At 37.8% G+C, this 27,818-nt stretch overlaps 1 protein-coding gene across 3 annotated transcripts in view; it reads left to right on the forward strand.

Moving 5' to 3' along the window:
- Positions 1-2,644: 2,644 nt before the first annotated feature.
- SPAG6 (sperm associated antigen 6) overlaps positions 2,645-27,818 on the forward strand; it is a 64,717-nt gene continuing 39,543 nt past the window's right edge. The window contains exons 1-4 of one of the 3 annotated variants that reach the window (XM_070800818.1): positions 2,645-2,809; positions 2,898-2,993; positions 14,749-14,915; positions 18,129-18,312. In XM_070800818.1, the coding sequence (XP_070656919.1) occupies positions 2,785-2,809; positions 2,898-2,993; positions 14,749-14,915; positions 18,129-18,312 (472 nt within the window). In that variant the 5' untranslated portion in view covers positions 2,645-2,784. Of the gene's footprint in view, positions 2,810-2,897; positions 2,994-11,565; positions 11,633-14,748; positions 14,916-18,128; positions 18,313-27,818 lie in introns of those variants that run through there. The other 2 variants (XM_070800816.1, XM_070800817.1) reach the window with 2 other exon arrangements.

Raw genomic sequence — 27,818 nt, forward strand, 5'->3', positions numbered from 1 at the left:
CACTGATATTTAATGTTTTTGGCTTGGGAGAGAAATATATATATACACAGTTGATTTATCTAGAAGCAGTTTACAAAATGTGGATATTATATCAAATTAACATCTAATTAGTATATATAAAGTTTAACTTTTAAAATTCATCTAGAAACTGAAAAAAGAAAATGTCTGTTAAAATTAGTAAAATTTCTTCTAGGCATGTGTAGAATATATTCCCATGATAATGGGTTTTTCTGAATTCCCAAAGCAGATTTTTAAAGAGAAACAACAGGATTTTTAAACTGGCTTTAGAATGTTGTCTTTTTTGAATCTCATTTTCATAAAAAGAGAAACTACATGCAAAAATGATTTTGAAATTACATGTGATTAGCTTTATACAAAAGGGGTCAAAGTTTTCCACACAAATCTTTCATGGAAACATTTTTGCAAGTTAATTCAGATAATATGTTTCATTCTCAATCAAACATATAGTTTACTGTGTCAAGTACATTGTAGATCTGTATTTAAAGTCACCTGGTACTTTTAGAAGAATAATCTTAATAGCACCTTTTCTTTTTTAAAAATCGAAATATCCCTTTGAATAGTTTTCTTTCTCACTACTTAACTATTAGAGGTGTGTATGTCGTCTTGGGGCATACAATTAACATTGTAAAACAATGGTATTTTAAAGTTAGTAAGTTCAAAAGTGGGTCAGAAATTATACTTCTGTCAGTAAAAGTAATCTTCCACTTTTGCCATATTTTACATTTGAATTACTAACAATTCTTTTCTGTTTTATGATTAATCTATGTTACATTTCTCCATTTAATTTTAAAGACTTCTAAAAAGAAAGCTAGAATAAAGAGCTATGTTCTACTTCTTTAGTTTGTCCAATTTCAGATATAAAGTAAGAATTCTATATTGTGTTTTATCAGGAACAACACAGACACTGTTAAGGACAAATACTCAGAATCTATAGTTAAAAATAATTTATATTCCATTTAACTTAAGCTTTCAAACTTTGAGGTGTTCCATAAGTAGACTGTCATGTTTACAGGTTTAGACTTTTTTTTTTTTTCACCATTGGGCTCTTACCTCAATGCTTTTAAAGTGGAAAATACACAGTAAAAACAATTACTAAAAATGGCAGCTGTAGTCGCTTAGGAGTTCGAATTGTTAAAGGACTGAAACCAAACATAGAACCTTTTAGTTTTAAGGGGATTTTTTTTTCATAATGCAACAAGGAACTGAAAATAAAATTACAATGAAGGTTTATTTGCCATTTTAATTATTTGTCCAATCTGTCCCCCTCCCATCTCTAAATTAGTACACACCAAAACTTTAATTTTAAAAGACCTGTTTCCTTAGGGAAACATGAGAATCACTGTTAGACTTGATATCTCAGGGTTAAGTAAAGGGATTGTGGGTATTACTGGCTTCTGAACTTCGAAGCAAAAGACATGCACCTGTTCTGGGGGGTAGCAGGGATCCCACTGAACATACTTATTCTTCTTTCTGATTGCTGGTCCATCCCACAACTATTTGGGGCTTCAGAAAACACCAAGACTTCATCAGAGAGCTCAAGTCAGAGTGAGATTTCAAAGATCATTGTATAGGACTTATCCCAAATATGAGAACCAGCTAAATTTGCATGTTTCCTTCTATTAAAGAAGAGACATCAAGAGGTTTCCTGTCTTGGCACTACTCAGCAGCAGCTGTGACTATCCCCTTGACATCTGGCGAAATTGTAGTTTCTGATGGAGGAACATTTAAAGTTGACACCTGTCATTGAAACATTTGGTATACAGTTTTCACACCAGCTAGAAACCGGTGATAGACTACCTAACTTGTGTTAAAAGAAACTGGGTAAGAAAGTTATGTCAGCTAAGAGAAGTCTGATTATGATAGTTTGAATCAAGACTTTCCAGGTAAAGATTCTCTCTCCTTTTCTTTTGGAAACGTCCTTCAGCAACAAATGAAGTCTACATTTAAAAGACAAAAAATGTTTTTGAAAAATCTCATAAAAATAAGGAAGCAGCAAAGTTGGTTGTAATTTGGAAAAGTCATGGAAGATAGGACGTTTATGATAGTTTTCTTGTCTGCTTTTCTCATTGAATCTTTAGGAGTGCTAATTAAATGCTTTTAATACATTATAGTTAGGTGTATGAACCGAGGTATCCTGACCCTCTAAGAATCCTCAAACCTGAAATGCCCAGTATATAAAAGCTGGACTAAAGGGGAAAATATTTGACTTGAAGACAGCACTGACAGTAATGTATTTATCAGATAATACAGTGTTATATGTGAGATTTCTCTCGACTGTCGAATCCCAGGAGACTCCATCGCGGCAGTTTGCTTGTCTCGCCGCACTAGGATCGAGTTTCCTTGGCGCGCGAGGCTCCCTCCCGCCCCGCTGCAGTCAAGTCTGGGTTCGGTTTGTGAAGTTTTCTGACCTCCTGGCGGACGCCTGTGCCCAGAAGGTGTGACCCTCGACGGCGCACGGCTCCCGCGGCGGCCCTCAGAACTCCGCGAGTCCGGGGAGCCGCGCAGGCGGAGTACCCCACCTGAGGCCGCCGACCGCGACGGGCGCCCAGGCACCGCGCCGTGACGTCACGCTGGGGACTGCGGTTGCCGCGAGACGGCCGCGTTCCGGTTCCGGTCGGTTGCCCGGGAGACGCGGGTACACAGAGAGAGCCTCTGCCGTCGGAGGCCGAGCTGTAGCCGCGGTTGCCCGCTCCATAGACTCGCAGGCCCAGCTCTGTCGAGTCAGACACAGGAGTCGGTGACGCGCGCAGAGACGCGGGCGCCATGAGTCAGAGGCAGGTGCTGCAAGGTAGGCCCGGTCGCCCCGACGGGGGAGGGAGGACGGCGGAGCCCGCGGACCGCGCGAGGCGCTCTCCAGCTTGTTTCTCTCCCCGCAGTGTTCGAGCAGTACCAGAAAGCCCGGACCCAGTTCGTCCAGATGGTGGCGGAACTGGCGACCAGACCCCAGAACATCGAGACGCTGCAGAACGCGGGTGAGCCCTCAGCCTGCACCCGCGTCGCTGCGCACCCCTGGCCTCGCCTCGCCCGTCGCGCGTCAACCGGGTCCTGCCTCCCTTGCAGCCCTGCCCTCTCCCCACATCTTCATTCCTGGTTGCCCCCAGGTCCTCCTCTCAGCCTCGCCCCTCGCCGCATATCCCCAGGCCCTTCGCCCAGTGTCCCCTGGCTTCGCCTCAAGTCCCCGTCTCCCCGCTCCCCTGCTGGCTGGGCTGTCAGGGAGCTGCGGGGTGGGGACGGAGGATGGCGTCCCTAAGTTCCCTCAATCCACCGCGGAGGCGGTACAAGTGTTCGGTCTCTTTCGCGGCTCTTCGCGGGTCAAGTTTCCAGATGGATATGAGAGGGGCCAGGCATTCCTATTTCCATCTTTGTCGCAACTAGGAAAGTATCAGATTGAAAGTCAAGACCGTACGAATTGCCTGGAAGTCATTTTATGTGAACGTGAACCTACCCTAATCAGCCCCATTCTTCCGGATTCCCTGCGTTTGATCACCTTAGACTTGACTTTCTCACACCAAAGGAATTCCAGAGCGGTTGATAACGTTATTTCTTGCTTTATGTTGGTGAAAGAGCAAAGATAGGCTTGAATATTTTTCCAAGAGATTCCAAGTAGGCAGAGACCTAGCTTTGAGAAATCTCTAGTGGTGCTCTTATTCCACGTCTTGATCCGAACTTATGTAGATTCTATAGGCAGAGGAAGAATGCGTGTGTTATGTGTGTGTGAAGTTCTCCTTACCTTTTCACATAATGGTGGTCCCTTCTCTCTCTCTCTCAATCCTCTGTGTCTGATTAAGGATGATTCCACCACCACCTGAAGGTAGCATTTTATTGCTGCTGTGTCATGAGAAACCTTCAATTTATGGGTTATGATCTTTAAAACTCATTTAAATTAACATGGAATTAGAAGAGAATTAACATATTTCCAGGGCAAGAATTTTAGTCACACTGTTTACTCTGGGTTTCTTTGAGGGGAATTAGTACTATGCTAGGTGGAAATTTCTCTTGCCACTGGGAGGGATTCTGTGCTTACTCATTGCATGCTTTTATTGGGGAGTGGGAAGGAGTGTAGTTAGAATAGGGAAAGTGTATTTTATAACCACTTTAAAAAGCTATTAATTTTGAGGTAAGTGTACATTCACATGCAGTGGTAAGAAATAATACAGAGAACTCAGGTGCCTCAAAACTGTAGTGTGATCCAGGATATTGACATTGATAACAATCCATCAGGTTTGTTGTTGTTGTTGTTGTTTAATTTTCCCTAGTTTTCCTTGTACTAGTGTGTGTATGTGTGTGTCTAGGTCTATATAATTTTATACTGTGTGTATCCATCACCATTATAGTCAGAGATTATCACCACAGAATCTCTTGTCATGCCTTTTTATAATCACACCTACCTCCCTCTTTTCCCTAACTTTGGGCAACCACTCATCCCTTCTCCATTTGAAATTTTCCCAAAGCTGATAAGCTTTTGTTCTACAGTTGTTTCACATGGATTCATTTCCTTTCTTCTGCATGTGTATGTGTGTGCTTGTGTGCATGCATGTATATTCTCAAAGTATCCAGCACAGTGCTGGACATACAGTGTTTCATCTACACTGACTATGTTAACTTTATTAGAGCATGTTACATTTTTTGAACACACTTTTTTGAGGGATTTTTTTCCTTCCAGTCCTACTCTTGCTATTTATGAATATTTGATTTTTTGGACAGTATGTATACAGCTAAACAAAAATGTGATTTCTTAAAAAGGGAAAATGACATTATTTTAGAAATTTGATAGCTGAAATATAGATTGTATAGATAACTACTGAATATCATGTTTAATGTAAGAGTGACAGATTATCTCTTCCCATAAGTATACACTATAGACTATATAATGGAATTTAATCAATACAAACAGGCTAAGTCATCATCAAAGTATAAGTGACTTAGATATGACATTCTTAAATAGCCACCTATTTCACTTACGGTCTGACTTAGAAAAGAATGGAATACAAAAGTAATATAGCTTAACAGTTTGAAATTATCTCTACTTGGTGAGAGCCTGAGATGGTTAATTTTATGTCAACTTGACTGGACCTTGAGATCTCCAGACAGTTGGCTAAACAGTATTTCTAGGAGTGACTAGGATGTCTAGGATGGAATGGTAAGATTTTTCTTTCCCCTGAGGAACTTATTTTAACATACTTCATGTTATGTAAATTCAACTTAAGCACCCCTTTAATAACTTTAAATAGAGACAGATATTGGATATTCCAATAGATTTATCCTTTGAATATTAAAAAACCCTGTAAGCTTTGTTATGAAAACTGCTTTTATTAGTCAATTAAACATTTAAGTGGTTTCCTTTTCAAAAATCACTATGGATTTAAGATGCGTCTGAATGAGCCACAGTATGTGTACATAAATTACATATTTTGATCAATTTTTTTCCAGTCAAGTGAATTCATTTTGGTAACATAAGATACTAGTACATTTTGTTCCTGACTTTGATATACTGTCTTTATATCTGGGAGAGTTTTGTTTTCTCACTTTTCTCCCTTAATAAACTGTTTAAATAAACATGTATCATGGGTCCAAAATAATGGGAAAAAAAGTTTCCATATAGACATCATGATAAATTAGTAGTTCACTTGTTAAGAATTTTTAAATCCATTGACTATGAAAGGAACCTTAAAGGTGAAAATTATCGATGAAGTTTTAATTCATTTAAAAAACTCTGATCTTTTTCATTGTATTTTTGATGTGTCAGTGAGAGAATTTGCTCTATTAATTATGTCCAAAGTAATTTTAAAACACAGTGTTGCAAGATATCTTCTTCAGAGTATTTAGACAAAAATAGGTTTGACTCACTAGAAAAACTGTGTACAGTGTGTCTATAACCTGGATTTTTTTCCTCATTGAGATTTTGTTCTTTCTAAATCAAAAGAACATACATGAAAACATTAAAAAACATAAAAAGGAAGAAATAGAAAACCTTAACAGACCCATCACAAGCACGGAAATTGAAACTGTAATCAAAAGTTTGTTATAAAATCTCATTATGCACCTTCAAACCCTATATGTCTGAGCCATTAAATCTTGCAGGTATTTAAAAATGAATTTGAATACGTCCCCTCTTTGAATAATTAGTAACACTTGACTGCAGTGCTAGAGATAATACATAGTAACTTGTACCAATTGTAGAATTTCAGCATTTGGAAGGGGTTGTTTAATTATAAAATATAAGAAAGATGTTTTATGGTATACTGGAGTGCCAGGCCACTCTTTGGTTGTTTAGAAGGTCTTTTAGAATAAGCTAATAAAAGCCCCGAGAACTTGATTTTTAAACTGCTTAGCTACATTAAATAAACTTTTTCTGAAACAGCTATTTATATAAGAAAAGTAGGGGTAAAGTTTAAAATAATACTTTGTAATATTTTGCTTATCACCTATACCCAGAAGGTAAACATGGCAAATCAAAAGTTATGCATATTTTCAAAAGAGTAGGAATAGAGAAGTTTGCCTAACACTTTAAATATGCACCTGTATGAAGTGAATTTACAAATTGAGGCAATTTATTTGGTTCATAATTCAAGAAAATAAATAATGCATGTTGACATAAAATGCTTTTAAATTACATGTGTTTGGCACGGGGTGAAAATCTTCAGATTAATGATCTAGCACTTCGGTTTCTATGAGAAGGAAAAGCCTGTAGCAAGCATTTATGATGTATTGAAAACACATCCTGGGAGGTACATGAAGCATGATTCTCCTACAAAAACTACTTTTCTAAAGGATTTTAGAACCAAAAAAATAATTAGTAAAGCAACTTCAAAAAACTTAATGAGTTATGCTCTTTAAATTTGATGTTTTTCCAATATAAAAGGAGTCTTATAGTTCTGAATGTATGATAATTACAGCACCTTTTTTTTAGTGACGGGGAGTGTTTTTCTTTTTTTAAGGATAGAGTTTTTTTTTTTAAGGATAGTGATAGAGGTTTTTTCTTTTTTCTTTTTACATATACGTAAGTGGAAAATATTCCAGGAAACTATTAAAAATTCTGAACTTGTATGCACCTAGTATGTCCTATAAACAAGATTTTTCAGAGTTTTATTGTGTGTCCCAAATCATTGTTCCTGTGTGGACATTTCCTGTTTTGATATCTAAGCATTGGTACATAAGTAGAAAATACTACAACCAGGACTAGGATTTCACTGTTTTCCTGAGAAAAGCTGGATGATTAAAAAAAAAAAAAATCCAAGCGGTACGTGAACCTGAAAGAGTAGGTTCTTGAAATGGCAAATTGTGTGGGTTAAATTTTAATGTCACAGATTAAATGGCTTTGAAAAGTTATTTCAGTGTTTTCTAAAAACACTTTGCATTTGAATGTTTTTTCAAGGCCTTTGCTCTTCAGACTTTTCCTACACTTTTTTGCCCAATTAATTCCTACTCATTCTTTATAGCTGTTTTTAGATGTTGATTCCTCAGGGAGATCTTCCTCGAGCCCTTCCAGTGAGTTGTCTCTTAAGTTTCCCTGACTGTAGCATTTCTCTTTCATAGTCCTTATCACAATTGTAATAGTTTAATTTCTCCTTTCTCTACTAACTGTAAGTTCTGTGCTTAACATAATGCTTAGTATAGAGCAGATATTCAACATGTTTAAAGAGGATGAAGGAAGGAGTAATTATTTTTCTAAGTGTTTTCATATCTCTTAGATTAGATTCTTATAACAGCTCAGGTGAATAGAGTAGGTATCGTCTTCACTGTGGTTAAATCTCAAAGAAGACTGGATAATTGCCATCATCTCTAAGTGAGTTAGTTGCTGAACTGGGACTAGGACCTGTTTCTGTATTGTTAGCTGACTTTGTGCTCTTCCTGTGTTACCTGAGGTATCAGGAAACCATTCATAGATGTTCTAGGAGTTTCGAATAAACCTCAGTGTTAACTTTTTTTTTTTTTGGCTGAGCCACGTGGCTTGTGGGATCTTAATTCCCAGACCAGGGACTGAATCCCGGTCGTCAGCAGTGACTGTGTGGAGGGCCACCAGGGAATTTCCACTCAGGGTTAATTTTTAAAATACGTCATCTGTTCAGGCCTTTGGGTACCAGTGACTGTCCAGTAATTGTGTGTAATGGCTTTTGAGGTCTCCTCGAGGACCACTGTGGGACCTTGAGTGGAGGCCCACATGCCAAAGACTAACTTTAATTGATAAATACCCGGAGATTTGAGGAAATGGAAGTTGTATTTAGCACTTAAACTGGCCTCGGAGTTCTAGAAGACCTTTTGGCTTCCTCTTAACTTCTAAGGAAAGCCTTTTCAAACCAGAGGCTCTTTCAAATTACCCAGAGAAAGTGTCTAATCCCCTGGAAGTTGAGAACCAAGAGAGAGTACTTGAGAGAGTCGTTGGACTGACACCCGCTATCGTCAAGAAGAGCAGCTGGGAGACCTCGCCCAGAGAGGCCAGCTGCCCTCTGACTGACCGCCTGCCCTCCTGGACTTTTTGAGAACATGTGAAGTAAAGCTCGGTGAAGAAGGAGGCCCTTGATATTTGTTGGTTGATTGATGTGAGCGAATACTTAGCACTTTCTTTTGTTCTTTATTTAGTCATACTTTGTGTGAAGGACTTTTCTTCCACATTCACGGGGAGCAGAACTTTGGGATTTCTGTTAAGTAGATGTACTGGTCCTAGAAGAAATCCAGGGCCGTACCTTGAGAAAAAAATTGTCCTTGCTTTGTAGTTGGCCTATCTGAACACAAGTCAGACTTACCTAATTTTCAAAGTGAAATATTGGTTTTGCCAGACACCCCAGACTAATAAGGGCGGCTCAACTTAGAATTTAGTTTTTAATCAAGTTCTGTTAAAAATCTAGGTGAAAACTAGTGGTATTTATGCTTGAGTGCCTGTGTCTCCAAAGGAAATGATCTCTGTTCACTTTTCTATATAGTCTAAGTTCTATCTCACTGTCGATTTAGAATCACTATTTAATTGTGTACAAATGCTAGATTATATTAGCTTTCCATGGAACTGTCTTTGTAGATTTAGTCTAATAATATTCCCTCTTTTTTTTTTGAGGGCTTGTTTAAAAATAGCTGCTTAGACTTTCCCATGACTTTTAAAATCTATCATTGAAGACATTGTGCATTTTGCTGTTATTTTTAAAATATAAAATTGTATTATTTTAAAAGATTTTTTTGATATGGACCATTTTTAAAGTCTTTATTAAATTTATTACAATGTTGTTTCTGTTTTATGTTTTTTGGCCCCGAGGCGGGTGGGATCTTAGCTTCCAAGCCAGGGATCGAACCTCCATGACCTGCAGTGGACGGTGAAATCTTGACAGACTAGACCACCAGGGAAGTCCCCAAGTTATACTCTTTTATTCAATCAATCTTTTACTATTTATCTAAATATTATGTTTCAAGCTAGGCCTATGATTTCAGGAAAAAAATTGTTCCTGCTTCCTTTTATTTCACAGAATGGTTCTCTTTTTACTTTTGCTGCCATAAAACTCAAGTTTTATGCCCAGAGTTCAGTTGTAGAAACTATTACCTAAACTATATTTCTGATTTAAAAGAACAAAACACCCAGCCCCCCTCTCCATTCCATCGCTGTTAATTATTATCTTTGTATCCATATCTTTTAGAGTGAACTATCTCAAAACAATGTAGGCAGAGTATGAGTAAAACCAAAAATTTCATCTGAAGATAGATTTTTTAAAATTAATTAATTTATTTTAATTACAATATTGTGGTGGTTTTTGCCATACATTGACAAGAATCAGCCGCAGGTATACATGTGAAGATAGATTTTTGAACTGATTGCCTTTCAAAAGTTTCCTTTTCAGATATTTCCAATGAAACCTCTGGGAGCAGGCAGTCCTTTTAGCAGTGTCTTCTCTTTTCTCTGTACTAGCCTCATTCCAACATTCCAGTCTTCTCCAGGCAGATGGGTGTAGTAGGTATATATGTAAAAGAGAAAACAACAGACTCATTATTCGCTCAGAAGAATTGAAAGCAGGGACTCAAAGGGATACCTGAACATCAATGTTTACAGCAGCATTATTCACAAACCCGAAAGTGGAAACAACCCAAGTGTTCATTAACACATGAATAGACAAACAAAATGCATGTACACACAATGGAATATTGTTGTTGTTTAGTCACTAAGTTGTTTCCTACTCTTTTACAACCCCATGGACTGTAGTCCACCAGGCTCCTTCTATCCATGGGATTTCCAAGGCAATAATACTGAAGTGGGTTGCCATTTCCTTCTCCAGGGGATCTTCCTGATCCAGAGATCCAACCTGCGTTGATAAGGAGGCAGGCAGATTTTTTTTTTCTCCTGTTTTTTTGTTTTTTGCTAGGCAGATTTCTTTACCACTATTATTCAATCTTAAAAAGTAATGAAATTGTGATATATGCTACAATATGGACAAACCTTAAAAACATTTTGCTAAGTGAAAGAAGCCAGACAAAAAAGGACAATATTGTATGATTCCATTTATATGAAGTATCTATAATAGGCAAAATCATGGATACAGAAAATAGAGTAGAAACTACCACAGGCTGAGTGGCGGATATGGGGAGTTATGATTTAATTGGTATACAGTGTCTGTTAGGAAGGATGAATAGGTTCTGGAAATGATAGTGGTGATTGTGGCACAACATTACAGCTGTACTTAATGCCACTGAATTGTGCACGTAAAGTGGTTAAAATTTAGGTATATTTTACTACAACTTAAAAAAGAAAAAAAAAAGAAGATAAGTCACCAAGGCAGCCAGAAATCTTTACTGTGACTTCAGTGAACCCAAAGACCTGGTTTGCAGAGACTTGCTTTCAATAAAACAAAGTTGAGCTGTTAAATATCTTTATAAAGCACCTGAGATTGAAGTAATATGTATAGAAATTATACGCATGTAATATGAGACTGAGTTATTTCTTTTGTCTTTAGAAACATTTGACCTTTTTCCCCCTGGCTTATATATCCAATTGGCCTGCAAAATTCAAGTGATAGGCCTATGTTGTATTAAAAGGAATTAAGGGAAAGGTTGGTTGAGGCTATTCTATAATTTCTTCCAATACTTTTTTGAGAGCATGAGCTGCCTTTACTCATCTGTGAGGTCCCTATTTCTTGCCACTTGGTAAGCCTTGATCTGTTTTTTGAATGAATAATTGTGGGCAGGATTCATGGGGTTTTTATTTTTGTAAAACTAGATAACAATGTAAGTATTATTAATAGAAGCAGTGTCTCCAGTATGGCACTGGAACAAGAAACACAGAAAAGAAACTTAAAGCTATAAAGTTGGGGATGGGGAAGATTGTAAAGATTTAGCCTATAGGTTAAATTTCATAAACATTTTCACACCATTTAATGAATTTATATAGGGAAGACAAAATTGTCTTATAGATATCAGAGTATAATATATAAATTACTTTTACTATTAGATATAATATTAGGTAGTACTTGTTGGTTCCTTCAGTGGAGACCCCGGTGAGTTCATTAGCTCCTCACTGAGGACCTTGTCTTATTAGATATTATAGCAGTCATTCAGACTGCTATAACCTATGGACTCTATATTTTCATGCATTCGCTCACCAAGGATCAATCACCATGGATTCCTAATGGACAGACAGGTAAGGAAATTTCTTTTTTATGTTATATATGCTCCTCTCTTTCCTCCTCCCCTCACTCCCTCCCTCCCTTCCTTCTTTCCTCAGTTCCTCTTGCAGCATTATCTGTATTTTTAGGACAAACCTGAAATTAGAATAACAAAGTATGCTTAGCCTGTGTAGGAGATAAAAACATGTTCCTGGGGATTGAAGACTATGAAGCACTAAGAGGCAATTCAAGGACTAGAAATTCAGGCAATACTTTCTTTAGTAAAAATGACCTCGTTCAGATATTTTAAATGGAAACTTTAGCTTTTACAAATTTTTCAAAATTCTCATTGTCTGAACAAGGGCATATGACAGAGCATCTGCATGAAAGCCTAACTTTGATATTGAATATAAGAATAGAAACAAAAGGAATCATGTCATTTTATTGACCTGATTTTTGCTGGGCCAAATGAAGTAGAAAAAGGGAGGAGAAAATATATAAAGCAGCAAAATTCCTTTGAGTATGTGGACAAGTGAAATACATTTTTTGGGGTAGAACATCTTATTGCTAAAACGGCAAACTGAAGATATCCAACACTGGGAGACTTGTGGTATACTAGCTAAATATAGTAACTAATAATAAATAATAATGTAATTGTGCTTATTGTGCTTAGTCACTCAGTCATGTACAACTCTTTGTGATCCCCATGGACTGTAGCCCGCCAGGCTTCTCTGTCCATGGGGATTTTCCAGGCAAGAATATGGGAGTGGGTTGCCATGCCCTCCTCCAGGGGATCTCCCCAATCCGGGGGTTGAACCAGGGTCTCATGCAATTGCAGACGGATACTTTTCCAGCTGAGCTACCTGGGAAGCATAAGAAGTATAAACTCAGATAGATGAATTCTGGTTCAACCCCCGGATTGGGAAGATACCACTTCATACCTACTAGGATGGATTATTCTAAAAAAAATAAAATGCAACCATTGGTGAGGATGGGGAGAAATTTAAACCCTTGTACTTTGCTGGTGGGAGTTTAAAATGATGTAGCCTCAGTGTAGTGGAAAGTGGTTTAACGGTTCCTAGATACTGGTGATGATTACACACCATTATAAATGTGTTTCATGCCACTGAATTATACACCAGAAAATGCTTAAAATGTTATGTATATTTTACCACTGTTAAAAAACTTGAATCAAGTAATAAGCAACCACAAAGAAGAGATCAACAAATGGTTGGTTTTAGATCCAGCTTTCTAGAAGGAATCATGTTCACATTTGGTAGTCATTCTAATACCTTATTTTGCACATTGAACTGTTTGTTCTGAGATACTTCAGAAATTGTCTCCGTAAAAAGTGTAGAGAATAATATAAGAAACACTTATGCACATGGACATGCTGAATTGTTTAACATGAGCTGTGGCCTAGGCCTGAGAAGGCGGGCTGTGTGCCTGCAAAGTTAACCAGCTCAGTCAGGATGCAAACTCGCAGCAGTGGCCTTCTGTAAAACGATCTAACCAAGTCAAATTAGACAGAAAAAGGATCACTGAAGAAAACTGGGAACCGAGAAAAGCCAGAGGTCACATCATTAAATGTTTCTGTGATAAGCATCCTTATTCTCTGTTTATGTTATTTGATAGTACTGTTTATCTTATTTTGGTCTAATTCTAAATGTTGTTGTGTTTTCCTTTTATTTCTATTTCACGTGTTTCTGGATATAACATTACAAAAGAATATTGGTAATATGTATCTGCTTTTATAGGTCAGAGTAATATTTTTTAACAAAAGATGTAATAACGTGCAAGTTGAACAGCCCACTGTAAATGAAGTTTAAAAGTCAAGGGGCCCTTTGTTCTAGTTTGAACTCCGTTATCACCTTTTTTCGTAGTATTAGACTAAAACACCTCTATTAAGGGGTTGTCTGCAAGATGGCACAGTGGTAAAGAATTTGCCTGCCCATTCTAAAGAAGATCGCCTGGAGTAGGAAATGGCAACCCACTCTGGTATTCTTGGCTGGAAAATTCCATGGACCGAGGAACCTGGAGGTCTACAGTCCATGGGGTCACAAAGAGTTGGACACAACTGAGCACACAGCACAGCAGAGTTAATATAGAGTTGGAATATTGAATAAAATGATCCAAATGAAATAATTTACCCCACCTCCTCAATTTTCCATATTATTTCCATCCAGTTTTACGTATTTAGTAAGTATGAATAAAGAATGTCTGAATTTCTAACCTTGCTTCTGCATTTTAGCTGTGTGATTTCCCTAATTTTTCTCAGCCTTCATTTCCACATCTGTAAAATAGACATGATAATAGGACCTACTTCATAGGTTTGTTATGAGAATTCAGTGAATTGATATAGAAAATAAGTTCTTAACACAAAATAATATATAAGCTATTTTTATTATTGTGCTGTGATGATGGTATTCCTACTATGTATTCAACCCTAGAATGAATATTAATGAGAGCTAGTAATGTGACATACTTCCTTATCTTAAAGAATTTATTTATTCGGAGACAGTGTCAGAAATCTGAATTTACAGCCCTTTATGAATGGGAAGCCCTAGTCGAATGGCCCTTCTAGCTCACCTGGCCTTGAAATAGATCTTCATAAAATTTCTGTAATAGACTCTAAGTTGGTTGGAATCAGAGGAAAAAAACACCAGAAGACTTGAGAGGAAAGAACTGAACTGAGCCCTGAAAGAGATAGGGTTTGCAAAGGCTGTTGTGGGGGGCAGGGGGTGGGGTGGGGCACGTGGGGTTGAGCGGGGAGGAACACAGCTTCTTCCCCTCCACTCCCCACCCCCATAACCCTGCTAGGAAGGCTTTCTACTGTGTGCTTTATAGTCTCTCTCTGCATTCCTCGTGACGTCACACAGCTAGAGTTTGCCAAATCAGGGATTTAAACTCTGGTTCTCCAAAGCCGTTCTTAGTTCCATGCTAGGCTGCTGCTTTGATAATTGCAGGTTATATTATTCTATACCTTGTCCAGTTGGCTGCTGCTTCATATCGTATTAGGTTTTAGTGGATGGTTTTTGTTTGCTTGTTTTTAATGATATTTCCCTTTGCATTTTCCTATCTGCATATATGCTGAATGGTATGTTTGCTTTTTAATTTAAAATTTGCTGATTTCTTATTTCTTGTAACTTAGGCGTAATGGCTTTGCTGAGGCCTCTTCTTCTGGATGTAGTCCCAACAATTCAACAGACTGCTGCTTTGGCTCTGGGGAGACTGGCTAATTATAATGATGACCTGGCAGAAGCAGTCGTGAAGGGTGATATTCTTCCACAGCTTGTTTATTCATTGGCAGAACAGAATGTAAGAATTTTTTAAAACCAAAGTTACATGATTTTTGTTTTGGATTTTTAAAAAATTGATAGTTTGGGTACAATTGCAAGTGTGTAGGCATAGAATTATTAGGATATTAATACAACCTTCGGTTCTTTGAACTACACATAATAATACCTTGAGGGTGTTTTACTTTGGGGCTAATAGATAGCTTTTCTGCATTACTGTTAGTATAGGAGAAAACATATTAAAGTTTTTAATGGAATTATACACACAGCAGTACTTCTATATACGGTCTTATTCAAGTTATAGGATCAGTCTTCGAAAGATGTATGGCACCCTGGGCAAATGAGTTACATACAGTAGTGTTGTGTTATTCGCTCAGTCCAACTCTTCGCGACCTCGTGGACTGTAGCCTGCCAGGCTTCTCTGTCCATGGGATTCTCCAGGCAAGAATACTGGAGTGGGTTGCCATTTCCTCCTCTAGAGGATCTTCCCCACCCAGGGATCGAACCCAGGTGTCCTGGGTTGCAGGCAGGTTCTTTACCGTCTGAATCTAGTTAATGGGCAGTGGAAGAGAGAGCTTGGAAGCAAGGAGGAAGAGAAGCATTTGAAAGCAAGGAGAATGCATGTAAGAGAAGGTTTGACAAAGCGTTTTTTGCCAAGCATGCAAGCATGTCAAGCCTTTTAAAGGTCATCTAAGAGTGCTTCCATTTTTTCTCCCATCCTGTCTGATTCCCTTTCTGTTCCTAACAATAGTTAAGGATCTTCCTCTAGGTAGGGTCTTTGCCTGTTTGTTCCATCCTGCTGATTTATCATAACCTAGGGATGTATCTTTCTTGACATGTCTTTAAGATTAAATTATCTTTCTTACACATGTATAACCAGAGGACAAACAATTAAATTAAAACATGGGCAAAAGACTCACAGACATTTATCCAAAGAAAATGTACTAAGAGCTAAGATGAAAAAATACTCAATGGCATTAGTCATTAGGAGATGAAAATCAAAACTGTGAAGAGCCAGCCATTCTACCTACCAGGATGGCCATAACAAATAAAAGAAAGAAAAAAAAGGAAAATAGCAAGTGTTACTGAAGATGTGGAGAAGTTGTGTACAGTGGCACAGCTGCTATGGAAAACAATTTGGCAGTTCCTTAGTAAGTTAAACATAATTACTATATGACCCAGCAGTTCTCCTGGTTATATTTCCAAAGGAATTGAAAACAGGTGTTCAAGCAAAACTTGAATGCAAACGTTCATAGCAGCATTATTTGCAATAGCCAAAAGAATGACTAGATAAAGTAAATGTTATATATCCATACAATGGAGTATTATCAGTTCTAAAAAGGGATGAAGTACTGGTACATTCTACAACATGGATGAACCTTGAAAAAGTTATATTAAGAGGAAGAAGCCAGACAAGGCTACATATTGTATGATTCCATTTATTTATATGAAGTATCCAGAAAATGCATATCCACAGAGATGGACACAGATTAATGATTACCAGGAGCTGGGGGAAGAGGGGAGTGAGAAGTGGCTACTTAATGTAGAGGATTTCTTGTTGGAGGAATGAAAATATTCTGGAACTGGATAGGTATGGTTGCACAACATTGTGAATGCACTAAATGTCACTGAATTGTACACTTTAAAGTGGCCAAATTTTTTTAACGAAATAAAATTCTAATTGCTTTAAAATGTGCTTTTTTTTTTTTTTTTAAAGATTGGAGAGTCATTTGCTAATGACTTTTATCTCTAGGAGGAGTTAAATTGTATTTTTCTTGTAGGCATTCTTTCTATCATCAAATGCTTGGACTCTTAGCTGCTTCTCTGAGGGCAAGGTCTGTGTTTGATATCTCACATAGAAGGTTCTCTGAGGTTTTCTAAGTATGAATGAGTGCCCATTAGTTAAAGCAACAGGGCACACGTGAGGAGAAAGTGAGACTAGGAAGCATCTTCACAGGCTTCTGTCTCCTTCCCCTTCCAGGCCTTTAACCCATTTCTCATGTGAGATTTAATCTCTTCTCTATGCGTACAAAGTCCTCTGGTTTGGTTTTTCCTTCCTTTTCCCTCCAGGTTTACTTTCGTTCCTTCCTTCCATCCTTTCTTCTTTCTCTTCCCTTTTCTTTTCTGGCAGTTCTTTTGGTGAGGCATTCCAGGAGAGAAGAGAGTTATGGATTTGGAGAAGCAGAAGTTAAGAGGAAGAGGGAGTGAGAGTATGAATTCTAGGCACTGTTAGTTAATGCTAAATGGTGCTCAGTAAAGTGTGAATTTGAAAATTCTGCAATATACATTCAAATCAGCTTATGGTAATGACAAGAAATGTATCACTATTATTTTTCCACAATCATGAGAAAATAATCTATGGAAAGCTACTTTAAAACTCTTCTAATTTTTGTAATGATTTAGTAGATATTTGGTTATGGACTTGTAAAATTAGACTTTGTAACAAATATTTTAATGTCTATGTTGACATTTAAGAAACTAAAGAAATATATCAAATCAAAACATTGTTACTAACAGTAGATTCCTTATCTTTTCAACATATCCTAATTTTTAAAATATATTCTGTTAAAATATACCTTTTGTATTTTCTCTCTCACATAATTTTTTATTGATTTTTAATATTTTAGCCTATGTAAATAGAATGCTTTCAGAACAGTTGCTGTAGTCACCTTAGTTGCTTTTTTTGTATACACTGTGAAGAAATAGAAACTTTATCTGATGATTGCTAAGTGCACCTCAGAGCATAGCTGTTATTTCAGGATAACACGAGACACCAGAAAGGTTAGTTGAGGTCACGCTTAGAGACTGAGGGCAAGTAAAGGAAATGAGTTTGTCAGGTGACAGTTTGGTTGCACGTGCTAACAATCTAGGAGTTCCCACAGGACAAACAGTACCTTTCACTGTAATGCACAAACATAAACTCCCATTATTTTATGAATCTGTAGGAAATACAATGCTTACATTTTATTTTATGCAGTTTCCAAATGCATGTTTCAGAGTAAAACATTTGAAATGAAGTTAAAGATGTACACCGTTTCAGTTCAGTTAATGAACAAAAGCAATGCGGAAGCCTCAAAAAATCAAAATGATTTTGCAGGATGTTTTTCATCTTTTGTATTTAAAAACTGCTGAGCTTTTTTTTTTTTTAATATCAGTGTCATTTTTTTATGTTTGTTTTGGTCTATTTTAACTTTTAGCTTGATTCATACTGAGTTTTATCTCTTTATGCTTGTAGCGTTTTTACAAGAAAGCAGCTGCCTTTGTATTACGAGCGGTTGGTAAACATTCTCCCCAGCTAGCTCAGGCAATAGTTGATTGTGGAGCGCTGGACACACTGGTGATTTGCTTGGAAGATTTTGATCCTGGAGTCAAAGAGGCTGCAGCCTGGGCACTTGGCTATATTGCAAGACATAATGCAGGTAATGGCCCTTATTATAAAATAGGATTATTAAAGTTTACATTAATTAGGTAAACCTGGTTTTGCTTACTAGTAAACCATAGATAAGAGGTCTTAATGTTGTATCTATACATTATGGGAGATAAGTTTTGAATGAAGGCCAAATTGTTTGGATCACAAATTCATAAAAAAAAAAACAAAAGCCTATACATGTCAGTCTTTATCTTAGTTAGCAAAAGAGACATTTGAAGACAGAGTGGGAAGAAGGGGGACATGGGGAGAATGAGATATTGATTGATTCAAAGACGTTAGTAAATTGGTTCTGTTACAAAATTATTAGAGTTTGTTACTCCCCAGGGGACATTGGGTCGTAACTCTCACTTATGGTAGGGTATTCCAGGGTAGCCAAGAGCCATGTTTTATGAGTGAATAATGTTGAAAAGATGTGGGCATGGTAGCTTTCTAGAATATATTTGTATTCAGCCCAAGATTGGCAGGAAGAAGGAGAAAGAGAAGGAGCACCTTTTCTTACAAACTGAGCTCAGTGAGGCCATCAAGAAGGGACCTGGGCCTCTTGTGTGAAGGTTGTGCCGATACACTTGATTGCTAAAAAGTACACAGTGAACAAAATTGCCCCCACCACTTTACAGAAGTTGCTAAATAATATGCAAATAACACAATAAGAGAATAACAGTTTTAAACATGTTAAAATGAAAACTTTGCTAGTAGTCAAAGAACTGCATAATAAAACATCAGTGAAAGTAAAGCAGAAAAAAAACCAAGTGGTTAAGAGCACTGTGGCCTTAGCTAGAATCTGAGTTTGAGTCCAAGTTCCAGTCTTTAGTTGCTGTGTGACCTTGGACATGGCTTTTAAACTGTCTGAAACTTAACTTCCTCATCTGTAAGAAAGGTTGTACTACTTCCACATTTGTTGTGAGATTGATGAGATAGGCCAGTACATGGTAAATATTCAATACATTTAATATTATTAAAACTGAAGATTTGAGAGGGCACAATGATGTTTCTATTGACAAAGGCACTAGAAATTGTATGAATTTGTAAATGCAAATTCATATCATGCAAATCTAAGCCATAAAAGAGTTTATGGTTACTGTAGAAAGCCTACTTTGAGAATTCATCCTAAGGATAGAATCCCACAGAATGAAGAAGCTGCATTTATGCAAATGTTATTGTAGTGTTATTTGTAACATCAAAACCCCTCAAATATTTGGTAGAAATTTAGGGGTTAAATTATAGAAGTTTACTTAATGGAATCTCATTCAACAGTTATGAATCCTGCATGATAACATGAAAAAGTGATTATAATGTGAAAAATTAGAAAATTATATTACAATTATGTGTACGTATGAAAGTCACTCAGTCGTGTCTGCACAGTCCATGGAATTCTCCAGGCCAGGATACTGGAGTGGCTAGCCTTTCCTTTCTCCAGAGGATCTTCCCACCCCAGGAATCAAAGCCAGGTCTCCTGCCTTGCAGACAGATTCTTTACCAGCTGAGCCATAATGATATAAAAATAAAATCCTATGTGGATATAAATTACAAGTGAGTACATGTTTGTGTTACTAGGGTTATAGAATGAATATTTTAAATTCATTTTCTAGATTTTTCAATGTGCATGCATGTATAAAATAATGACTACTGTTTATTGAGTAATTACTATGTGCCTGGCTCTGCGCAGTATGCATCAGGATATTATCTCATTTTGGCTGCAGATACACTTAGGGCAGGTATTACTCTCCCTGTTAAACAGAGGAAGAGAGTGGAATGTAGACGATGCCTGAAGTTACGTTAATGGTTGAGCCAAAATTGGAATCTAAATCTGTCTGACTCCAAAGCCATATGTCAACCCCGTACCATACAGTTTGACTGCGTACTTCTTGAAAGAGTATTGAAGAAGAAATTCGAAACAGAAACAGGAAGTGGCTGTCCCATAGTTATGTTTAATTTGGTTTTTAAATGATGACACTACTGGAGACAATAAAATGATGTAAAAATAAATCAAGAGAGAAAACTATTTGTCATGCTTAGAATGATTCAGAATTGGTACAATAAAATTATTTCCTTAATATCTGAATTTTGGTTTTCCAAGTAGGTTCACCTTAGGACTATTGCTTAATACATGTTGATTGAGAAAACTAAGGCAGTGTTTTAAATTAGAAGCTGGTTATCATGGGGAAACTACATGAGTATATTTAGTCTTTTTTTTTTTTTTTTAATGTCAGAGGACTTTATAGATCGTAACATGAGTATTTTAAAGGGTGATACGAAAGAACTTTGAGGACAACTGTGCAGATACTCTGTCAGGCGGGTGCCCATAGATAACCTTTCCATATCTCCCTTTTGTTGAATCTGAGGGTAAATGATTATAGTTTATAAATAGGCTCTGTCTAAGGGATTCCGTTCCAATTTCTTGCTATAATCTGGCTCCCACATGGAATTCCCAGTGTAATTTCAATATTTCACAGTCATTAGGGGCTTGGGACCCAGAAGCTCCCAGAAGGGATTACTGAATAGATTTCTCAGAAGGAAAGGGAATTGTTATCTAGTAAGCAGTAAGTCAATATTCACATCCTGAATATCAGTGAAAAGAGAAGATTTACCTTCAAATGACCTGATTTCTTTCTTGATGATCTCCTAAAAATGGAATATATTGAGATGGAAGGGATTCATTCAGCGTTTTCTTCTGGGAACTAGTGGTAAATTGTTTGATTAGGTAGTTTAAGAAATATAAACCTTAGAGGAGATACAAAAGAAATGACCTTTAAGGGCAATAGAAGGAAAATGTTTTGCATGTAGGAAACAAAAATAAAGTAAACACACAATTACTAGAAGAGGAAAGTCAGTGGGCATCATCTGATGTTTCCTTATTTGAAAAATACAATTTCTAGAAGCTACTTGTACATATAGATTTTAAGGCATTGTACAGATAACCAGAGGAAATTGGAGGCTAACCATCAGAAATGGTGGTCGTAGACTCTATCATGGAAATTTAATGAGACGATTTGCAACTCTGAGCAAATTGTCTCAGTAAATTTCCATGATAGAGTCACCAGTTACTGAACACACTTGATAATACACACCTCTTTGAAGATAAATAAACTACCTCTTTCTGTTTTGGGTTCCTTAAGAAAGGCTCAGACTGATTGTTGGTCCTCCTCTATTGTGCTACAGTCTCCCCCTCAGCAGAATTATTCTGGCTGCATATTTACCTAACTAGTGTCCAGTCTCTCATTATTTTCAAGCACTAGTCTTGTTTTTGGAACTACAAGGGGTGAGGCCAGAGGAACGGTGGGCTCTGCTGCCTTAGTGCTCCCACCGGGAGGGCCCAGGCCTTCCCTCCCTCCCCACTCTGCCTGGCAGCCTGGCTCTAGCCTTGCACCTGTGGGTGACACAGAAGCTCCGTGGTGACCTGGGTGGAGTGTGTGGCAGCCATCACAGCACTAGGGGACTGAGGTGGGAGCAGTGGCCTGGTGGCAGCCTGAGGAAGAAAAAGCCATGTAGGTGTTTTGGAGGAATGCTGTTCCATGTTTGGCCTAAAAAGAAATAAATTTTAAGTGTTTGTTTAGGAGCTTTAGCTAAAAACACTGTCTCTTGTAAACTTTGTTTCCTATAAACCTTTGCTGTCTCTCAGTAAACCTTAGCAAGTTCTCAGTCCTGGCAAAGTGGAATAGGTTGGATTAAGTGTCCTAAAACATTTTAATTATTAACACAATCACCCTATTACAGATGAGGAAACTGAAATAGAGAGGTTAAAGGATTTATTCTGGTCAGACGGCAGTTTATGGCAGAGCTGTTTGGCCATTACTCAGAAGCCTTCAGAGATTCTTCCTTTTTATAATGTGAGAAAGGCAAGTGTATGAAAGCTCATCACTCTTCTTCTTAAGCTCCTTGCAGTATCTGCAAGTCTCGCCGGATACTTCTGTTCTTAATTCCCGATGACTGGTTCCACATGTGTGACTATGCTGTCTCCCAGGGACCTGATTTATCTCCTTAGGACCTAAATCAAAAGAGAGACGTCCCTCCCTGCTTGGTAGTGGTCAGGAGAGGGGATGGCTGCAGCCCCAGATGAGCAGTGCTTAGCGGGCTCAGCTGATTAGGATTCCACAGAAACAGCGAGTAGACTGTGTCTTGTTCACCAAGTAGATAATGTAAGGGAGGAATCCAGACAGAGCTGGCTAGCCTGATTCTTTTCTGTGTCATTTAGGATGATGAAACGATAAAAAGAAAAAATAATTCTAAAAATCAGAATTTTTGCATATATTCTTCTTGTGCCACTCAAGCCACCCATATATAAATACCAGTAGTCTACATTGTGTGGAACAGGCTTAGGTTGCAGTAATTAATTTAAAAAAATCTACATGTTAGTGACAAATATCTGAGATAATTAGGAATTCTGTACTGTAGGTCTTAGAGTAAGGAAGGAGGGGGAGCAGAGGACAAGAGGATGGTAATTCTGTGTTAAAAGCCTTAAAGACTTCAGTGATACCTGTAGATAATAAGTTGGTTTCTGTGCCATCTTTTTATAACTTATTTTATCTTAGAGGGGTTGAGGAACACATAAGCTTAGAGGAAAATGATGTATATGAGATTATATGTATTATATATTATACCAATTTTGATCCTAACATTTATTTCTCCCAATACTTTTCTCCTTATTTAGGTGTTGGTAAAAAAAGATGAAAGTGAAAATAAATGTCTCTTCTGTGTTCTTTGGACATAGGCACCAAATGTGTTAACGTAACATTTTAAAAAATAAGTTTATTTATTTATTATTTACTTCATTTTTGGCTATGCTGGGTCTTTATTGTAGCACGGCTTTCCCCTAGTTGTGGAGAGCAGAAGTATTCTCTAGCTGCAGTGTGTGGGTGTCTCATTTTGGTGGTTTCTCTTGTTGTGGAGCACAAGCTTCAGCAGTTGCAGCTCCTAGACTCCAGAGCACAGGCTCAGTAGTTGTGATGCACAAGCTTAGTTGCTTGGCAGCATGTGGGATCTTCCTGTACCAGTGATTGAACCCGTGTCTCCTGCTTTGGCAAGTGGATTCTTCACCATTGAGCCAACAGGGAAGCCCTAAAATAACATTTTTAATTGTAACTTTTACTCAGTGGTTATCTAATTTGTTAGTCTTTTTTAGGGTTAGTTTGTATGCTGGTAAAAAATTATATGTGTGTATTTTTATTTCTTGTGATTTTTAAAGTACAGACTTTTGATTAATAAAATCTTCTAAGCTTTCTTTGCATTTTTTTGGAATTCAGAATTTGGAACAATAAAATATAATTCTGTACTCTCAGATCCCCAAGTCACTGAGAACTACAACTTTATATATAAAGCTAGCAAGCAGTTTCTTTATCTCCATCATCATCATCATTGTAATTATCAAAAAGTGTTTGAGGCATTTATGTGTATGTTACCATGCTTTTGTTACTGTACAAGGTCAAATAAGTTGGCTAACATCTCACCTCTAAGACTTTATGATCTAAGATGGAAGAATTGATACAGTGAGCATAGAGGTCATCCAAAGAGCTGACCAAATATGGAACAAAAAGGTACAATATTATCTTAATATGAATAATATATTGGGTGATTTTACTTTGGCTCAAGTGAAAGACAAATTGTGAGTTATGTTTTTGTACTGTGGTAGAAAGGGGAATCTTTACTTTGTTTTTACAAACTTTGTTATATCCAGATAACCTCTGAACTCTGTTGGGCATAGATATAAAAGGAAAAAGTGACATTGATAGTGATAAACACACACACCTACAATCAATTAATCTTTGACAAAGGAGGCAAGAATATACAATGAGAAAAAGTCTCTTCAGCAAGTGGTGTTAGGAAAGTTGGACAGCCACATGTAAATCAGTGAAGTTAGAATATACCCTCTCAGCATACACAAAAATAAACTCAAAATGGCTTAAAGACAAACATTAAGACATGACACCATGAAACTCCTAGACGAGATCATAGGCAAACATGCTCTGATATAAATTGCACCAATGTTTTCTTCACTCAGTCTCCCGAGGCAATAGAAATAAAAGCAAAAACAAACAAATGGGACCTAATCAAACTTACAAGCTTTCGCACAGCAAAGGAAACCACAGACCAAATGAAAAGACAACTTATAGAATGGAAGAAAATATTTGCAAACAATGTGACTCACAAGGGCTTAATTTCCAAAACAAACAGCTCATGTACAACTATAACTCAACAACAACAAAAACAACCAATCAAAACATGGGCAGAAGACCTCAATGTCTTATTTCTCCGCAGAAGAAATACAAATGTCTAATAGGCACATAAAAAAAGATGCTCAATATCACTAATTTTTAGAGAATGCAAGTCAAAATGACAATGAGGTACTACCTCACATGAGTCAGAATGGCGATTATCAAAAAGTCACAAATAACAAAATGCTTGAGAGGGTATGGAGAAGAGGGAACCCTGCTATACTGCTGGTATGAATGTAAGTTGGTACAGCCACTATGGGAAACAGCATGGAGGTTCCTCAGAAAGCTAAAAATAGAGTTGCTGAATGATCCCGCAGTTCCCTTCCTGGACGTATACCCAGACAGAACTCTAATTCAGAATGATTCATGTACCCCTACATTCATAGCAGCATTATTCACAATAGCCAAGACACGGAAACAAATGACCATTGACAGATGAATTGATAAAGAAGATGTAGTACATGTATGGAATACGACTCAGCCATCAAAATGAATGAAATGCCATTTGCAATAACATGGATGGACCTAGAGATTATTAAGTGAAGTAAGTTAGAAAAAGAAAGACAAATACGATAGGATATCACTTATATGTGAAATCTAAAATATGACACAAATGAAACTCTTAGATCATAGGCAAAACACCTGTCTATGAAATAGATAAATTCACCTATCTATGGAATAGAAATAGATTCAGGGACAAGGAGAACAGACTTATGGTTGCTAAGAGGGAGAAGGTTGGGAAAGGGATGGAGTGGGAATTTGGGGTTAGCAGATGTAAGCTAATGTATATGGAATGGATAAACAAGTGCCTGGTAATTAGGAAAACTTTAGGCATGACTGGAACAACGTTCATATGTGAATCTACTTTTTCAACTGTAAACTTTTTGGAATCTAAATACTGGAGATTGAGCATTTCCAATAAAAATTTAGCAGCTAAATTGAGACACGCTGTAAGTGCAAAATATACACTGGATATCCAAGACTTGATGTGAAGAAAAGAGTTTTAAAACTTTTAAATATTGATTACATGTTGAAATTATAGTATTTTAGATATATTGTGTTAAACAATTTGATTATTTAAAACTTAGTTTACATTTATTTTTAAATTAGAGGATAACTGCTTTACATGGAGAAGGCAATGGCACCCCACTCCAGTAGTCTTGCCTGGAAAATCCCATGGACGGAGGAGCCTGGTAGGCTTCAGTCCATGGGGTCGCGAAGAGTCAGACACAACTGAGCGACTTCACTTTCACTTTTCACTTTCATGCATTGGAGAAGGAAATGGCAACCCACTCCAGTGTTCTTGCCTGGAGAATCCCAGGGATGGCAGAGCCTGGTGGGCTGCCATCTATGGGGTCGCACAGAGTCGGACACGACTGAAGTGACTTAGCAGCAGCAGCTTTACAATGTCTTATTAGTTTCTGCTGTACAACAATGTGAATCAGCTATAAGTATACTTATATGCAGGCTTCCCAGGTGTCTCAGTGGTAAATCTGCCTGCCAATGCAGGAGATGCAGATTTGATCCCTGGGTCTGGAAGATCCCCTGGAAAAGGAAATATCAACCCACTCCAGTGTTCTTGCCTGGGAAATCCCATGGACAGAGAAGCCTGGTTGGCTACACTCCATGGGGTCACAAAGAGTTGGATAGGACTTAGCAACTATACAACAAAAACAATGCATATATCCCCTACCTCTTGAGTCTCCCTCCCATCACCCCCCATCCCACCCCGCTAGGTCATCACAGACACCAAGCTGAGCTTCCTGTGCTACACAGCAGCTTCCCACTAGCTATCTGTTTCACACACGATGGTGTATATATGTCATTGCTACACTCTTGATTAGTCCCATGCTCTCCTTCCCCCGACCCCCGCCTGTGTCCACAAATCTGTTCTCTACGTCTGTGTCTCTATCCCATGATTAAAATTAATCTCACCTATTTCTTTTTACTTTTTAAGTGTGGCTACTAGAAAATTTTAAATATGTGGCTCATGTTCCCATCTGACAGTACTGACTTAGAATTCCTGTGCTGTGCTCTGTGTTTTTTTGTTAAAAGGCAATGAAGTGGTGATGCTGTGGCCTCAAAAAGTCACTTAATATGCTTAAATTAATCATTATAGCTGAATGGTGATATGTAGTAAGTTAAGGAATATGGAACTAAATGTACTATTTGGGGAGAAATAAATAATGAGTCAACTTCAAGCAACCACTTACTAATGTAAGGGCTGAAATATACTTTATAAGTGGCCAAACTATCAGACTTGCACATTGTCAGTGGGGCCCTGTATTGATAATCCCCTTTGGAAAACAGTATTGCAGTGCTTATTACCTTGACCTATATGAGATTACCTATATTTGATTGGTCTTGACTTAACAAAAACAGCAGTTTCTTGTGGCTTAATCCAAAAATACCAAGAACCTCTGAAGCAGGGCAGCTAAAGCCTGTGCTCTGGGACAACCTAGAGGGATAGGGTGGGAAGGGAGGTGGGAGGGGGCATTCAGCATTGGGGGAACACATGTATACCTATGGTCTGCTCACATAGGTACACATGTATACCTACACCTATTTGCCTGTTATGTATGGCAAAAACCATCACAATATTGTATAATAATTATCTTCCAATTAAAATAAAGAAATTAATTTTAAAAAGCCACCATTCTTCTTCTCAGGACCACCACCTCAGAGCCTCTGTCTTAAGTAAATACACACATGCATGCACACACATATGAATGTGTATGTTTGTCTAATGTGTGGAATATGTATGTATGAATATAGGATCCATGGTAGCTAGACTCCAAGAATCCCCTCAAATATCCCACATCCTGGCATTCTCACCCTGGTACAGTCCCTCCCATATCACACCAGGAATGATCTGTGTTACCACTAGACTGCAGCAGAAACAATGGTCTGCCACTTCTGAGCATGGGTGACCAGCTTTACAAGCCTTTACTATGATTCTGTTTTGGGGGTCTCTCATCACTTGCTTGGAGGGAAGCCACTGCTATGACATGAGGACCCTCAGATAGCCCATGGAAAGGCCTGTGTTGTGAGGTCTTTGACAGCCAGCAAGAAATGGAGCTTTCTAGAACGATGTGAGTGAGCTTGGAAGCAGATCCTCCGCCAATTGTGCCTTCAGAGATGACTACAGCCTCCACAGACAGTGTAGTAGCAATTTCACGAGAAATTCCAAGCCTGAACCACCCAGCTAGACTGCTCATGGATTTCTGACCCACAGAAAGTGTGAGAGAGAAAATGATGCTTTAAGTCGCTGAGTTTGGATCAGTTG

Source organism: Bos indicus, chromosome 13 (assembly GCF_029378745.1).
Source record: "Bos indicus isolate NIAB-ARS_2022 breed Sahiwal x Tharparkar chromosome 13, NIAB-ARS_B.indTharparkar_mat_pri_1.0, whole genome shotgun sequence".
Taxonomy (NCBI): Eukaryota; Metazoa; Chordata; class Mammalia; order Artiodactyla; family Bovidae; genus Bos; species Bos indicus.